Source organism: Hemicordylus capensis, chromosome 3 (genome assembly GCF_027244095.1).
Source record: "Hemicordylus capensis ecotype Gifberg chromosome 3, rHemCap1.1.pri, whole genome shotgun sequence".
NCBI lineage: Eukaryota > Metazoa > Chordata > Lepidosauria > Squamata > Cordylidae > Hemicordylus > Hemicordylus capensis.
The window spans coordinates 8,912,133-8,929,828 of NC_069659.1; the positions used below are offsets into that span (position 1 = coordinate 8,912,133).

At 48.8% G+C, this 17,696-nt stretch overlaps 1 protein-coding gene across 1 annotated transcript in view; it reads right to left on the bottom strand.

The window, feature by feature from the left end:
* The window catches only part of LOC128349594 (retinal guanylyl cyclase 2-like), a 74,965-nt gene that overhangs the window by 17,834 nt on the left and 39,435 nt on the right, over window positions 1-17,696 (bottom strand). The window contains exons 11-14 of the mRNA XM_053306159.1: window positions 17,293-17,441; window positions 14,960-15,123; window positions 13,420-13,612; window positions 10,450-10,624 (exon numbers count right to left, since the gene is read on the bottom strand). Coding sequence (XP_053162134.1) covers window positions 10,450-10,624; window positions 13,420-13,612; window positions 14,960-15,123; window positions 17,293-17,441 — 681 coding nt within the window. The remainder of the gene's footprint in view (window positions 1-10,449; window positions 10,625-13,419; window positions 13,613-14,959; window positions 15,124-17,292; window positions 17,442-17,696) is intronic.

Below are 17,696 nucleotides of genomic sequence, written 5' to 3' on the forward strand. Positions count from 1 at the left end.
TGCAAGAAGCACTGAGAGAGGAGAGGAGAGGAGGCTGCGGGCAACCTGCCCTCTTCCCTGTGCCGCTTTCAAAGCTAGCAAGGGTGTGTGTTGGAAGGGGCTGGCCCCACCAAGGGCATGGGGCAAGGCAGCCTTCGAGCCTTCTTTCCCACAAGACCTTGGGACACCCTGTGGCCACAGGGGAGGAAATGTCCGGGCAGGATCTGTATGCCCTAAAGCAGGGTGTCCCCACTGGTGGTCCTCCAGATGTTGCGGAACGACAGCTCCCATCATCTCCATACCCAAAACATCGTCATTATTGTGGCTGGGGATGATGGGAGTTGTAGTACCGCAACATCTGGGGGGTGTTGGGAACCCCCTGCCCACGTTTCCCTCTCCAGAGCTAATCTCCACTTCAGGGGCCCAAGGCGGACGGAGGCCACAGTGTGGAGAAGATGTGCAGAATCCTCCTGCCCCGCGGCCCCAATCCCTGTCAGCTCCTCAGAATCCACCTTGCCCCCAATGCGGAAAAGTGCCCCCGCAATTCCAATCATAGAGTGAGCTCCAACGGAACATAACGTGTAGTTTGAGCCTGAAAGTCAGCATGAAGCCTTTTTCCAATTCTTGGCAAAGCCACGGACCACCCAGCCTCCACCTGAATTCTGATGAATTAATCATCCAGACAAGCTGTGTTTACTTGTCTGTTATCTCACCCCCCAGTGAAGACTTCCTCCCTTTCAGGAGGAGTTCAGAGAGATCCAGGTCATACATGCCTGTTTTTCAGTGTAGAGATAAATGGCATTCTCTCTCTCTCTCTCTCTCTCTCACACACACACACACACACACACACCCCAATTTGAAAATGCTAGGGCTGTGCACAGGCTGAATTATCGGCCCTGTGATGTCGCAGTTCCATTATGGAGAACATTTTGGCACTCAGAGGGTGCATTTTGCTTTGTGCAATATGCTGCTTAAGTTTGTTTGTTTGTTTGTTTGTTTGAAACATTTGATATACCTCCCACTCCAAAGACTCTGGGCGGTGTACAAAGACATGCAAAACAAGACAGCATTAAAATTACATTCTAAATAAAACTAAAGTAACTAACAGGGGGCAGGGATAGATAAACTACAGGGTAAAAAGCCTGGTGAAAAAGAAAAGTCTTCAATAGAGATTTAAAAATCAAGAAGGAAAGGAGCTAAACAAATTTGCAGGTGAAGGTAATTCCAGAGAAGTGGAGCGGCAACCGAGAAGGCCCTTTCACGGGTCCTAGCGCCCTGAACCCCTCGGAAATCGGGGACTGACAGAAGGGCCATCTGAGCAGATCTGACCGGACGGGATGTAAGTGGATGGGAGAGGCGGGTCTGTAGGTAGACAGGTGCCAAACCCCGCAAGGCTTTGAAGGTCAAAACCAGGACCTTAAATTGAACTCGGTAGCGAATAGGCAGCCAGTGCAATGACTGCAGGAGAGGTGTTACCCTGTCATAGTTTCTGGCACCCATAAGTAAACGAGCCGCTGCATTCTGGACCCGTTGTAGCTTTCCGATCATCCTCAAAGGTAACCCTAGCTAGAGGTCGTTACAATTATCTAGGCGGGAGATAACAAGGGTCACTGTCATTAATGCTTGCCAATCAAGGTAAGGGCGTAATTGACGAATCAGATGGAGCTGGGCAAAGGCACTTCTGGCTGCAGCCTCCACCTGCTGTTCAAGCAGGAGGTGTGAGTCCAAAAGGGCCCCCAAATCACGTACAAGGTCCTTCGGGGGCAGCACCACCCCATCTAAAACAAGGTTCACATCCAGCTGTTGGCCGGTACGAGGGCTGAGTAAAAGTAGTTCAGTCTTGGTGGGATTCAGTCTGAGCTTATTTTGATTCATCCAGACCTTAACAGCTTCCAGGCATTGAGTAAGCACAGAAACAGCATCTCCAGAATGGTCTGGGATGGCAATATACAGCTGAGTATCATCAGCGTATTGATGAAATCTCACCCAAAACTGTGACCTGACCCAGCGGCTCCATATAGATGTTAAAGAGGACGGGGCAAGAACTGAACCCTGGGGAACTCCATAAGGGAGTGGCCATGGGTCAGAGCATCTGTCCTCAATGCATACCGACTGGACACACCCGCTAAGTTAAGAACGGAACCACTGTAAGACAGTGCCCCCGAAACCCAACCCATGCAGGCAGTCAAGGAGGATAGCATGATCGATAATGTCAAAAGCCGCTGAGAGATCTAGAAGGACCAAGAGAGGGACACTACCCTCATCAAGGTCCCGAAAAAGGTCATCTACCAGAGCAAGCAACGCTGTCTCTGTGCTATGCCGAGGCCTGAAACCCGACTGATAAGCATTAAGATAGCCAGTTTCCTCTAAGACCCTCTCAAGCTGGGCACATACAACCCTCTCTAACACCTTCGCTACAAAAGGGAGGTTGGAGATTGGCCTATAGTTGTCAAGGCCCTCAGGGTCCAGGGAGGGTTTCTTCAAGTGAGGGCAAACTATCGCCTCTTTAAGGGCTGCTGGTACGAAACCCTCACGTTGCAAAGAGTTAACCAACTCCCGGAGCCAAGAATTAACATTCCCACCAGCTGTTCTCACCAGCCAGGAGGGACAAGGGTCCAAGCAACATGTTGCCGCACCCATACCCGAGAGAATTGTGTCCATATCCTCGACCAATTCAAAGGTGTCCCATATAACATTGCAGGGCAGAATCTCCTCTATCTGATCAGATCCTACAGAAGTAGAATCCAACTCTAGCCGAAGGCAGGTGACTTTACCAGCAAAGAATTGAGCAAATTGATCACAGCGGCCAGATTGAACATCTACCGGCTCCTCTCTCCTAAGAAGGGAGCAGGTAATCCAAAATAAGGCCGCTGGACGAGAGTCAGCTGATGCGATAAGAGCAGAGAAATAGTGGGATTTTGTCCTAGAATATTCCCTAATATAGGCAAGTAGTAGCATTCGGTCATCTTTGGCACCAGTTTTCCTCCAACAGTGTTCCAAGCGTCTTTTGGTCGGTTTCATCTCCCTAAGCTCCTCACAGAACCGAGGGAGCCGGGATCCACGAACCGTAAGAGGACGCTTGGGAGCAATTTCATCAAACGCCCTGGTGGCCTTGATGTTCCAAGATTCCACGAGCTGTGATGGAGAAACGCCTACCAGATTGCAAGGAATGTCCCCAAGAGCCTCCTGGAATCTGACAGGATCCATGAGGCGCCTGGGGCGGACCATCCATGTTGTAGTGCTGTCCAGGGGGCCGTTGCAATCTGCATATTAATCAGAAAATGATCAGACCATGGCAGGGGAGAGATGACAATATTTTCCATGGCCAGATCTGCCTGCCATTGCCCCGAAAGATAAACCAAGTCCACGGTATGTCCGCCCACATGAGTTGGGCCCTAAATGATCTGAGACAAGCCCATGGTAGCCATAGAGCTCATGAACTCCCAAACCATCGAACCCCCATCAGGAGCTGGAAGATTGAAATCCCCCAGAACCATAAGTCTAGGGGTCGTAATCACCAGGCCTGACACCAAATCAAGGAGCTCAGAAAGGACAGCAGATGGACAATGAGGAAGTCAATAAACCAGGAGAAGCCCAAGTTTGTCATGTTGACCCAGATTTACAGAAAGACATTTGCACGCCGTCACCTGTGGGATAGGGCTCCTGATCAACATAAGATCTTCTTTTAAAATTACCGTGACACCGCCCCCCCCCCCCCGACCGTGACCTCGGGGATGATGAAACACAGAGAAGCCAGGTGGACACATCTCAGTGAGGGGAACAGCCCCATCCAGATCTAACCAGATCTCAGTGATGCAAGCCAAATCTGCCTGTTCATCTAAAATGAGATCAAAGATGGAAGAAGATTTATTACAGACAGATCTGGCATTAAACAACAGCATCCTGAGACCATGGGTGGCTACAATCTGATCACTAGGACCGGAAGGAGAGGAGGAGGGAACAAAGGAGAGAGCCCGCCTCAAGTGGCAGGACTTTCCCCCCTTAGAAGAACAGACCCTCCTCCTCCCACTATAATTCTCAAAGCTAGTCACGGTTGAAATAATCTGTCCATTTCTCCCATCAGTAAAAAAAGGCATCACCAACAATAGCCAATCGCCAGGGGGCCCTGGAATATAGAAGAGAAATTTTTTAAAAAATTAAGAGAACTAACATAAAAATAAGAACAATTAAAAGGAATAAAATTAAGAAAATCTACAAAAGTGCAAAGAAACTAAAAAAATAAAATCTAAAAATAGAATAGGGTGAAGTCTCCAGTCAACAGATGAAGAAAATATTAGTGAAGGATAGGAGGGGGTAAGCCACAAGGCAAGAAGAAAGAGGAGAAAATAACAGCAGAAATGCTGGGGAAAGGGTGTAATCCAGAAATCACTCCTGGGGAAACTGAGTAAAAAAGAGGGTCCACACAAGCTAGATCAATAGTAGGAGAAATAGGAGAGGAAAGGGTGTCAATGCAGAGCAAGTTGGCTGCTCGCCCAGAGGTAGCGCCAGAGGTGGCAATCAGCCCAAGATTGTTTACAGAGGGGAAAACAGGAGATAGGTTGACTGTTAACCTAAGTTCTTAACCTAAGTTAACCTAAATTCTTGCCAGGAATACATTTTCCAGCAAAAAGGGTGCCTCTCCATGAAAGCCCGGCCATTCCTGCATTGAGGTAACAGTGCAGGGGGTGGCCAGGATCATGCCACCCCCTACTATAATGGGTATTGGCCAGAGGCTCTGCGATGAGATATTGGGAGCCTTGCCATTTGATGAAGCCACTTAATGGCACAGCGGGGAAATGACTTGACTAGCGAGCCAGAAGTTGCAGGTTCGAATCCCCGCTGGTATGTCTCCCAGACTATGGGAAACACCTCTATCGGGCAGCAGAGATATAGGAAGATGCTGAAAGGCATAATCTCATACTGTGCGGGAGGAGGCAATGGTCAACCCCTCCTGTATTCTACCAAAGGACAACCACATCTCTCTGTGGTCACCAGGAGTCAATACCGACTTGACAACACACTTTACCTTTACCATTTGACGAAGAGCTAGCTTCTGCAAAGAAATTGGCTGCCTTGAGGTCAGTTGTAGCGGCAGCATGAGAAATGGCTGCCTTCCTGGTCTTGCCCTTTTTGTTGTGGCTGGGGATGATGGGAGTTGTAGTCCAGCAACAGCTGGAGAGCCTCTGGTTGGCCACTCCTGCATCACCAGTTCTCTCACACCCCTCTGAAGTGCTTCCGCCCACACTTTGAGAATCACGAACGTGAGAACAGATCCAGTTCTGTTTCACAGCGGAAGGGAAACCACACATGACATGCCACCAGGGGGTTCTCAAACCTGGGTCCCCAGAGACTGTTGGACTACAACTCCCATCATCCCCAGCCACAGCGACCTTGGGAGTTGTAATCCATGGGCACCTGGTGTCCCAAGTTCGAGGACTCCTGAATTAAATGCACCTTGAGAAGACACACAAATGGGCCATCCAGTCCCCCCGCCACTGCTTTCACACATGTAAAAATGGCAGAAGAGGGACCTCTTCTCCCCCTAGCTGTGTGCCACAGTCTTAGCTCAGTTCAGGGCTCTGTCATTAATTTGGAAAAATAAAACGACCGCTTCCAGGTTAATGCCATCTCCTGGAGGCAGGTTTAATGTCACGTGTAGTTAGATGTGTCGGAAACTGCCCTGTGCTGGGTCAGATCTTTAGTCAATCTAGCTCCGTATTGCCTACTCTGACTAGTAGCAGCTTTGGAGCATTTCAGACAGGGTTCTTTCCCAGCCCTATCCAGAGAAGCCAGGGGTTGAACCTTGGTTCTTCTGCATGCAAAACATGTGCTCTACTCCTGTACTATACAGCCCTTCCTCAAATACTGAACAGATGAAGCTGTCTTATACTGAGTCAGGCCACTGGTCCATCTAGTTCAGTATTTGTCTACTCTGACTGGCAGCAGCTTTCTAGGATTTCAGATGGGTATTTCCTAGCCCTCCTTGGAGAGATACCAGGGATTGAACTCAGGGAGGCTATTCCCACTATCCATGGAAAGCGGGCTAAGGGAGCTTCCTATCATCATCATCATATTATATCCCGTTCTTCCTCCAAGGAGCCCAGAGCGGTGTACTACATACTTAAGTTTCTCTTTCACAACAACCCTGTGGAGTAGGTTAGGCTGAGAGAGAAGTGACTGGCCCAGAGTCATCCAGCTAGTTTCACGGCTGAATGAGGATTTGAACTCGGGTCTCCCCGGTCCTACTCCAGCACTCTAACCACTACACCGAGCCGGCTTAGCCTGCTTTTCGTGGATTGTGGGAACAACTGGGAGCTCACAGGCAAGCCCGGTGCTCCCAAGGCGGCCAGCCCACTTACAGCACCCTCCCCTTAAATGAGATGAACGGAATGAGGGCTCCATTAACCACATTTCATTGCTCGTGTGTCGCCACAGCGCACGGTGACACATGAGTAGGCCCCCAGCTGGGAAGCTGCAAGCATCCTCCCGGGCTCGGGGGTCTCTCCAGGATGCCCTACGGACTTGCACAGGGGATCCTGGACCTTCCGGGGGCCACGTGGGCCCCGATCCCCACAGCCCCTGCCGGCTCCGTGATGGAGCTGGCAGCTGTGTGAGTGGCCGATCCAGCCGCCCAGCTACGAGCGGCTGCTTGTCTGCGGGGAGAGCGGACTAAGCCTCCTGTCCCCCGGAAGAAGCTCTCCTCACGGATCGGGAGAAGAGCTTCGGGGCTGTCTGCATGCAAAGCAGATGCTCTGCCACTGAGCTTTTAAAAGCTCCCTCCTCCCATGGTGCTAAGTGCCTGCTAAGCCTTCTTGCTCTGTGTCGGAAACCTTGCTTGTCTAGACAGCCTCCATAAAGCAAAAGGACAACTTTTGCTCAGTGTCAGGTTTTCGAGCAAGACAAGAGATCCTGCAAGAAGATCTTCTGGCTCGGCTGTCTAATTAGGCTGCGTTTCTCCTCTGTGGGCTGTGGAATGTGTTTTCCTACTTGCGGCTGAACCTCTCCAGTGGCCAGGAGTGCTGGGTCGGTTAATGAGACATGTTAGCTAATCTTCTGCAATAACCATCAAAGGTTCCAGGGGGACTTGTGAACTCAGAGCGGCGGCGTGTGGCTGCCGGCCAGAGATTCAGGATCTTGACAAGCAAACCCCTCTAGGCCCCTCTGCTTGGAAAAAAAGCTGCTCCTCCCCACCGCTTCTCAGAGCTGCTCAGTCCGGCCTGGATACCCCCGAAATCGGCTGCGTTTCTTGGCAAGATGAGCCATTGGGGTGAGAGAGAGAAGAGGAGGGTCCCATTTGAGAATCCCCACCCTTGCCGACTCTGATAGAGACATCTGGATTGAAGCCATCTTGATAGGTCGAAATCTGGCTCTATTCTCCTAAAGCTCAAACAGGAGGGACTGTAACTCGGCGGTCTAGCCAGGGGCGGCCCTTTCGTGAGGCAAGGGAAGGCGGTCAGCCTCAGGCAGCAGATGGCTGAGGTGCCAGTAGGGTGGCCTCACTATCTCTCTGCAAGGGGCACAGAAAGAAGGCTGCCTCCTTCTCCTCACATTCCTTGCAAAGTTTGCAAGAAGCACAATAAGAAGCTGCCTGTGAGCTTCTCTCCTCCCCGCATCAATTTAAAAGCTGGATTTGGCCCATTTTGAAAGAGAGCTGTTGACCCTCACCAGGGTCGTGAGTCAAGACAGCCCTTGACACCTCCCCTGAAGAACGGCAATAACTTGGGCCATCTCCGGCTCTTGCATCTGCTTTGTTTATATCAGGGGCTTTCAGACTTGGGTCCCCAGCTGCTATGGGACAACAAATCTCTTCATGCCCAGCCACAAAGGCCTCTGGCCCCTGTGGCTGGGGATAATGGGATTCGTAGTGCAACAACAGCTGGGGACCCTAGTCTGACAACCCCTGGTCGATCCTGATAGTGGAGAGCTGGTCTTGGGGTAGCAGGCATGAATTGTGCCCTTTGCTAAGCAGAGTCTGCCCTGGTTTGCACTTGAATGGGCAACTACGTGTTTGAGGCACATTTTACCGTGGTGATTCTCTTTATTTAGCAGGGGGAGAGTAACTGGCCCTATCCACCCCCAGCACAGTACTTCCAGTGACTGTTGCTGGTGTGTGTCTTATGTTTCTTTTTAGAATGTGAGCCCTTTGGGGACAGGGAGCCATCTTATTTGTTTTATTTCTCTTTGTAAACCACCCTGAGCCATTTTTGGAAGGGCGGTATAGAAATTGAATTAATAATAATAATAATAATAATAATAATAATAATAATAATGTACTTCTAAACAAAATAGATTAGTTTGACCTTAAATCAACCTCCATGCTTAGCATTTGCAAGTGCTTTCCCCCCGAGACCCTGTTCGCTTTTGCTGTGATGAGAGTGAGTTAGCTCCTGAAATACTCTGCTTTATGTATTGATGTAGCCTGCCCATGAACCCTTCCAGGTTTGGGTGCCCCTGACTCAAACTTTAAATCAGTGGCGGCCAGTGTGGGCACCACCGGAGGGGTGGTGGCGGCAGCCAGAGGCACCTTTAAACATCAGTTAGTAGGTGCTTACATTTGCTCCGGCTGCAGCTGCAAACTACTCCGAGGAGCAGAGCACTGCCTGGTACTCCCTGAAGTGGGGGATTGGCTCCTCCCCTCCCCTGGCTTCCATGGAGCCGATCCCCTGCCACAGCCAGGTGAGTGATGGGGCCGATCCCCCGCCGCAGGGAGTGCTGAGCGATGTGCTGCAGCTCAGAGTAGTTTGCAGGTGCGGCCAGAGCAGAGTAAACGCTTTCTAAGTTATGCTTTTCTAAATTACGCTTACAGGTACCTCTCACCACCCCACTGATTGTTGTTCGCACATGGCTTCCTGCTGCGGGGTAAATGTTGAGCAAGGCCACTTGGAATTCCACTCGCGGCACTGAGGGAAGGAGCCCCTCCCCTCTGCTCTCGGGTTTTGTTTTGGTGCAGGTTCACATGGCATGCCTCCGTGTTTTCCTTCTAGCCAGTGGGGAGAGAGCTTTCTAAAGAGCTATATTTATTTTATTTTATTTATTTATTTAACGTATTTCTATACTGCCCAAAATTTACATCTCTGGGCAGTTTACAACCAGATAACAAAAGTAAAACATTAGTTAAAAACAGGAACAAGAAATTTAAAAACACGACAATTAATTAAAAAAACACAATATTCTAAAACATTAAAAACAATCAAAACAATATCAATTAAAAGCCTGGGTGAACAGATGCGTCTTTCAGGACTGTTTATCTGCATTTGTAAAGAGATTATCCCTCTTATCATGCTAATGATTCTACATCAGTGCCTCTTCCTATTTGCTCCGGGGTTTTTAGAAAAACTCGCTTAAAACCAGCATTTTAAAAACCCAGAAATACACCGAAATAAGCTATAAAAGACAATGCCCAATTTGTGTGTGGAGTGCTTCCAAGGATCTGGGAGGGACTTTGGGGTAAGTTTGGCTGGTGTGTGAACGCACACACTCTCTTCCGAAGGAGATTTGGGGTAACAGCCTTGTATGTAAAGCCTCCTGGCAGCGCCCGCACTGGCTGCTACTGCTTTAAATATTACTTCTCTCCCACAGATAGCTCATGATAATCATGTTGGCTCCTCTAGGATTTGAATCCCTGTTCACAGCAATGTATGGTGGTTCCTTTGCCATTTTTCTTGACCAGCAATGGAATTGGTCTGAGCTCTCTGCTGATTGTGTTCAGTTCACAGCCTGCCATGGTGTGCCTTTGAAAAGAGTGCAAAGTCACACAGAGATCCCACCACTAGAACGGAGACGTCTACTCTGCAATGTTTCCCACCAACCCATGGCCCCTGAGGACTGAATGTGTGGGAAGATCACCCAAAGCAAATTATGCAGCCAAATTACACTTTGCAGGATAGTTTGAGTAAGTCATCAAGAGAAATGCAAACTACATTCCAAAACTGGATATGAAAATAAAAAATCACTAACTAAATCAGGCCCAGGGCATGGTCAGAAGGCACATGAAGTGACCACTTTGTTGAAGCTGAGCAGGTTTGGATCTGGTCAGTCCTTGGATGGGACACCACCTGGGAATCTCATGAGCAATACCCTGAGCTCCTTGGAAGAAAGGTAATAAATTAAGCATAATAGAAAGAAGTCTGGAAATGCCACTGAAGAAACTTTGAAAAGGTTGAGCAGGCTTGAACACAGAATCCACTTGAGTTATGTTTCAAACTAAATTTAATAATATTTGGGAGGCTTTGCAACAGCTAATATGTTACAATGTATTTTGCCTCATTCCTTCTCCACTCCCACAACTTAAAGATGGGGTAGGTCATTCGGCATTTGAACTTGAAGCGGAGAATTGTGTCCTGAATGTGCACACCAACATTCTCCTCAACAGGTGAGCCAAGCTGAAGGCCTCTCGTCCACTGGTCAGTGGTGGCAATTCCTCTTCACATTTAAAGTGTGGTCAAGGCAGGAAGACGTTAACACAGTTACCTGAGTGCAGCCCCATTCGGATCCTGACAGGCACACCGGGGAGGTGCTTCACCTTGAACGACCCGACGGAGCTGAGGATGTCCAGAGACATGTTGGCAATCTCAGCAGCATGTCGGTGGCCATTGCGTTTGGGAAGTCCGGAGGCAACCATGTAGGCATCACCAATGGTTTCCACCTGAGAATCAAAGGACAGTCCCCCAACAAACAGATATCAGAACAGTTGTCAAGACCAGGGACTGATGAAGAACGTATGCTAATAGCTCGTGCTGGTTGAAGGAGGCCAAAAGAAAATGCCTCGTTCCGGGTCAAACATTGCCCAGTTCCTCAGTTCTAAATTTTTAGACTTCGGGGCTGTTCTCACGATCCTCGGTAGTGCAGTACAAGCACAGTATTGAAGCGCTGCAGGGATTGGCAGGGACACGATCCCGGTGCTCTCCCATGGTCTCAGCAGGGGCCCTGCTAACTTGGCAAAGAGGCACCTTTTAATGTGGTGATTCTCTTTATTTAGCAGGGGGAGAGTAACTGGCCCTATCCAGCCCCAGGACAGCATCCCTCCAGTTTTATGTTTCCTTGTAGACTGTGATTCCTTTGGGGACAGGGATCTATTCCTATTTTATTTGTTCTTTCTCTGTGTAAACCGCCCTGAGCCATTTTTGGAAGGACGGTATAGAAATCGAACAAATAAATAAATAAATAAAATCCCTTTGCTTTCTAAATGGTGCTGCTCTTGCTACTCCAACCTTTTATGACTAAGCAGAGTTGGTCTTGTGGTAGCAAGCATGACTTGACCCCTTAGCTAAGCAGGGTCTACTCTGGTTGCATATGAATGGGAGACTAGAAGTGTGAGCACTGGAAGAGATTCCCCTTAGAGGATGGAGGTGCTCTGGGAAGAGCAGAAGGATCCAAGTTCCCTCCCTGGTGTCTCCAAGATAAGGCTGAGAGAGATTCCTGCCTGCAACCTTGGAGAAGCTGCTGCCAGTCTGTGAAGACAATACTGAGCTAGATAGACCAATGGTCTGACTCAGTATATGGCAGCTTCCTATGTTCCTATGTTCCTATGATTATTCTTCCTGTCTTAGGAACATAGGAAGATGCCTTATACTGAGTCAGACCAGTAGCTCAATATTGTCTACAGGACACTGACTGGCAGCAGCTCTCCATGGTTTTAGGCCAGAGCCTTTCTCAGCCCTTCCTGGAGATGCTGCCAGGGACTGAACCTGGGACCGTCAGCATGCAAGTCCTATGGTGGACGAGTGTCAGGACATCCTAAAATGAATGACAGGGAACGCCCACTGAAATGCCCTGGTTCCTTCCCAATGGCCATGGAATGCTTTGTAATAGGCCACAAGCTGTTTGGAAATTCCATACATTCCTATGGCCATTTGGAAGGAACCACCAGGGCATTTCAGTAGGCATTCCCTGTCATTCCTCATGCTAGTACATTTCTTAGAGTCTTCATGATTCTTGGCTTCTTGTAACAGACCCCACCCCACCCCAAATTATCGCATCTATCCAAGTGAGGGGTGTGGCCATGGGGATGGGTGTGGCCATGGGGTGTGGCTATCAGGGTGGGTGTGGCTATGGGGGCTGTCATGGAGAGGGCCTGCACTTCTGGAGTGCTGTGGGACTACAACTCCCATCGGGGCGGATTAAGCTTTTTGCCTCCCATAGGCAGCCAAGGATTTGTCGCCCATTTCTGGGGGCGGTGGCAGCTGCAGTGGCTGTGAGGAGAGGGGCATGTCCCCCCCTTTACCTTTTAAGAAAATATTGCAGCGTGGCAGGATGGGGCAGCAGGGGCAGCAAGAGCTTCTTCCAGCTCCCCTCCTCCCTCCCAAATAACTGCACGAGCCAGTCTGCAGCCCGTTTGGGGCTTCTCTGTGCACACGCGAAAGGCCCAAAATGCCAAAATGGGTTGCAGACCGGCCTGTGCAGTCATTTGGGAGGCTGGAAGGAGCTCTCGCCACCCCCGTCCTATCGCACAGTGGCAATTTTTTAAAAGGTAAAAAGGGGAACTTTCCCCTTGCCTCCCCACAGCGGCTGTGCTGCCGCCGCCACCCTCAGAGAGGGGTGGCAAAATTTTCCGCCCCTCAAATTTTGCCTCCATAGGCAAGTGCCTACGTTGCCTATCTGTTAATCCGCCCCTGGCTCCCATCATCCTTCAGCCATTGGGCTTGGGGATGATGGCGATTGTAGCCCAAGAGCCAGCAGCAAACTCTGTCTGTGCTGTTGCAGACCAGGGCTGACACACTGCGACTTAAAATCATGCAACTGATGCTATTTTTGTTGGAAGTGAAGGACTTTGCGCGGTCACATGTCTCAGTGACAGAGGGGAACAGACTAGTGAGTCAGAGGGCTAGAGAGGTCAAGACATTGGTCATCCCTTCTCTACTGTTCTGACACTATCCCTTTGATATGTAGATTGCTACTCTTCGGGATTTCCTTCCTTCCAGCCACGTCCTACTTCCTTCCCTTCTCTTCCCTTCCTTCTCCCTTGCAACATGCAAGCTTGTCTCTCCCTGCACCATGTGTGCAGAGATTTAGAATCCATCTGCATCCAACTAGCTAGATTAGAGATCCTATCTCTTTACCTTCTTATCTAGAATGGAGTTCTCTAATAAATACTCCTTATATTGATTTGAAACTATGAACTGGCTCCAAGTTACTTTACTCTCAGCATACACGCATGCCTAAGCAAATTCCGCTGTGTTGTGCCTCTGTGCACTCTGCTGTAATGAATAAGGGTTTCGCCGACCAGAGAGAATTCCCAACAATTTTAACATGCAGCAGAACTGAGCTCTTCCACAGCAATGCAGGCAATGCTGTAGAGTTAAGACACATGCAGTATGCCGTGGGGGATGCTGAATCACTCGTTCAGCAGGATGTGAGCCACTCTCTTCTGAACTCCACTCTGGAGAATTTTCTGGTCTCATCCTGCTCCAGAGACTCACCATTGAAGAACAGAGGCCTCACCTTGTACACATCGTGGTGGCCAATAACCGCGTCAAAGAGAGTGTAAAGATCATTTAGAAGGTCCACAATCTCGATGGGCTCGCTGAGCGAAGAGATGGTCGTGAAGCCGATGATGTCACTGAAGTAGATCGTCACCTCGTCAAAATACTCCGGCTCCACCACAGCACCGGTTTTCAGCGTTTCTGCCACCGACCTGAAGCGGCAGAAGGATGTCAAGGAGGGGACACCTGGAAGGGAGGACCTCCTCTGATTGCTTATGAAACTGATGTTGTTTTGGGGAAAACAGTATACATAGATGGCCCTTTGGAGAGATTTCTGAGGTAATTTTTTAAGGTATGTAGTAATAATTGTAACTAGCTGATCTGGCGCAGAGCATCTGCGCCCCTAGTTCGCTGCCACCACCGCTTTCTCCCCCCACACACCCCACTGCCACTTTTTTGCCTGCCTGCCCCCACCGCTTTCTTCCCCCCACCACCCATCTTCTTCCCCACCTGACCCCTGTCCGCCATCTTCTTCTGAGAGCCAGCGTGGTATAGTGGTTACACAGTGCTGGACTAGGACCGGGGAGACCAGAGTTCAAATCCCCATTCAGCCATGAGACTTGCTGGGTGACTCTGGGCCAGTCACTTCTCTCTCAGCCTAACCTACTTCACAGGGTTGTTGTGAGGAGAAACTCAAGTATGTAGTACACCATTCTGGGCTCCTTGGAGGAAGAGCGGGATATAAATGTAAATAATAATAATAATAGGCAGTCTGTTTCCCCACCCGCCCTCCCCCTGCCTGCCATCTTCTTCCTTTTCTGCCCGCCTGCCGGACATCTGTTTCCCCGCCCTCTGCAGCCGTTTTCTTTGGCCGCCCAGCACCATTTGCCACCATTTTTTCCCCTCCCGGCGCCATTTTCTTCCCCCCACCTGTCCTGTGGTTATCCGGCAGCTCTCCGAACTCTCGCGAGAGCTGCCACACATGGGATTAGCCACGGGTATGCCTCAGACAAATATATATCTAAAGATAATTTATTATAGTTTGTAATAATTTGTAATAATACAGTTTAAAAATCAAAATGCAAAACAATTAAAAACCGCACGAAGACTAAGTAACTGCATAAATCACAGGATAGGGAGAACTACGGGTAAAACAGTCAATAGTGGTTTAAAAGATTTTAAATGGCTGGGAATGTAAAAGGCTTTTGCCCACCACTAACACGATCTCAAAGTTAGGGCCAGGAGGACTTTCCTAGGGGAGAGCACGCCATAAACAGGACACCTCTGCCAAAAGGAAGGCACCCGGGGGAGAGCCCCACGCTATGGCCACAATAACTGGGCAGTCAAAACTTCTGCACATGGAGGCTCTCTGGGGCAGAGCAACCAGAGCAGGGCTGCACAACTTCAGCCCTACAGCTGTTTTTGTACTACAACTCCCATCATCCCCAGCCACAGTGGCCAATAGTCAGGGATGATGGGAGTTGTAGGCCAACATCTGCTGGAGGGCGGAAGTTACGCAGCCCTAATTTAGAGGTGATTGCTGCAGCAGTAGTACTTACAGCGGAAGCATTTGGGTCAGCAGCTTCTCTGTCTTCTGCTTTTCCGTCTCCAGCTCTGCAGTCCTTTCCCTGATTAATTCTTCCAGGTTGCTGGAATACTGCTCCAGCATCTGCAGCATGGAGTCTATGATATTGGTCTTTTTGCCCCTGTTGATGGTTTTGAACTGTGGGGGAAAGAAGATGGAAATTGGCATCTTCGGTAATAAACAAAAGTCCCACCCAATCAAAGAGAAATGAGTTGGCTGATCAAATAAGTAATGCAGCTGATATGAAAACTGATGCAGATGTATACCCATATGCAAATTTAATCTCTTCATTAGAGAAGTATATTAAATTGCTATTAAAATCACAGTTACATTAAAATATAATTCCTTCAGTAGTCAGAATCATGTATTTAATCAGTTAATTACATTTGCATAAATTTTCATTTGTGCAGAACATACGAAATAGGAACGTAGGAACATAGGAAGCTGCCATACTGAGTCAGACCCTTGGTCCATCTCGCTCAGTATTGTCTCCACAGACTGGCAGCACTTTTTCCATGGTTGCAGGTGGGAGTCTCTCTCAGCCCTATCTTGGAGATGCTGCCAGGGAGGGAACTTGGAACCTTCTGCATACAATCATGCAAGTGTTCTTCACAGAGCAGCCCCATCCTCTGAGGGGAATATCTTACAGTGTTCATTTTTAAAATAAACGATTCATATATATTCATACAGCATCAGCAGTGTACAGAATTACAGAGGCAAAAAGGCCACTCTCTGTCCCCTGGTTACTTAGAAGACAATGGGGGGAAACAAGAGGGCAAGGGAGAGCAAGAAGAATGTAAACAAATTAGCATATGGGGTTGCAGCTGGGGATGAGGATTACTGTGTTTCGTATAGAAGATGGCTGCAGCAATATTGCAGCCTCTTAAAAGAGGGATTCCCTCCTATGCAGAACTTGAGAAGGGAGAATGCCTCTTCTGATATGGTACATGCCACCCATGGTTTCTGAATGCCCTTCCGTTAAGGCACAGGGTCTCAAACTTGTGTCTCCCAATGTTGTTGGATGACAACTCCCACCACCCCCACTGGAGGTGCTGGGAGGTTGTAGATCAACCACATCAAAGGACCCACGTTTGAGATCCCCTGTATTAAGGTTAACTAGCAACAGAAGGATTTTTGATTGATTGGTTGGTTGGTTGGTTGGTTTCTACTCTTAGTGACCACAACAGGAGGATTAATGTCCTTCTATTAAGGACATGATTTTTTTAAAAAGAAAAAGTCTGCTGCTCATTTAATCAAGAGTACCTTTTACACTGACCAAATAGCTTTTAAAAGGTAAATCCAACTGATCGGATTAGTAACTTGAGGCTAGTGTTGCTTTGCACCCATTGTAATCCTCTTGGATTGTTCTGAGTGGCATTCTAGTTTTGGAGTACATTAGCCATTAAGGTTCACAGAGCTCACTGTTTCTAGCTTTACACTTCCCTACCTAATGCAGTCTAATTAGTGCGGGAGTTGTAGTCCAACAATAACTGGAGAGTCACAGTTGATCAAGGAACATAGGAAGCTGCCATATACTGAGTCAGGCTCTTGGTCCATCTAGCTCAGTATTGTCTACACAGACTGGCAGCGGCTCCTCAAAGGTTACAGGCAGGAATCTCTCTCAGCCCTGTCTTGGAGATGCTGCCAAGAAGGGAACTTGGAACCTTCTGCATGCAAGCAGGCAGGTGCTCTTTCCAGAGCGGCTCCATCACCGAATGGGAATATTTTACAGTGCTCACATGCAATCTCTCATTCATAAGCAAACCAGGGCTAGATCCTGCTTGGCATCTCATGCTTGCTACCACAAGACCAGCTCTCTTCCCAAGACCAGCTCTCCTCCCTTAGTGAAGGTCTATAGCCTTCACTAACATACTTAATCTCCTGATTACCCCTCCATCTCATATATCTGGAAACCCAGGGCAAATCCACTGGTAGTGGTAATGCTGGTCTTTAGATAGTCACCGATTATTACCTCCCCACCAGGAACTTTTACACACAGCAGGCTTTACCGCAAACTCGAAGTTGTTCCCCAAAACAACACAAATAATGGGTTTTTTTACCCTGGGTATAAATTGGGCTACACGCAGTGAAAAACCTGAATTGTTTCTGAACTGCTATACAATAACTTGCAGGGAGTTTGGGGTCAATCTGGCCCATATGTGAATGCACCCCCTCCATTCCAGGGGAGATGTGAGTTAAAGGGCTTCAAAAGCCCTGTGTGAAAAACTTCCTGGAAAAGCCATCACTTTACCTCCTCCCCAAAGAAGCCAAGGTTGTCCCACATTTGCTGGAGATGTCCATACTGACCTGTTCAAAGATCTCATCGAATGTAAGTCTTCTGTCTGGCACCTCACTCCAGCACTGCTTCATTAGCTGGATGCATTCGAGAGGGGCGTATTCCGGAGAAACACTTGGGCGGTACAAGGGTGGAGGTTTCTTCAGCTTGCATATAATTTCTGCAACCACCAAGAGATGACAGCATAAGACATCATGCCTTCAGGGGCTTGGTCCTGGGCAGACCCCTCCTCCCAGGCGCAGCTCTGGTCATGCCCTCTTACCTTGCAGCTCTGAAACCACACAAGAGCTTCTCTCTCTCCCTGGATCCAGCCAGGGGGTGGTTTGGCTGCCCCTCAAAGCATGTTTGCTTCTCTCTAATTATGCTCTCTAATTCTGGAGGGCATAATCTGGCTAAAACTGGCTCATGGCAGGCT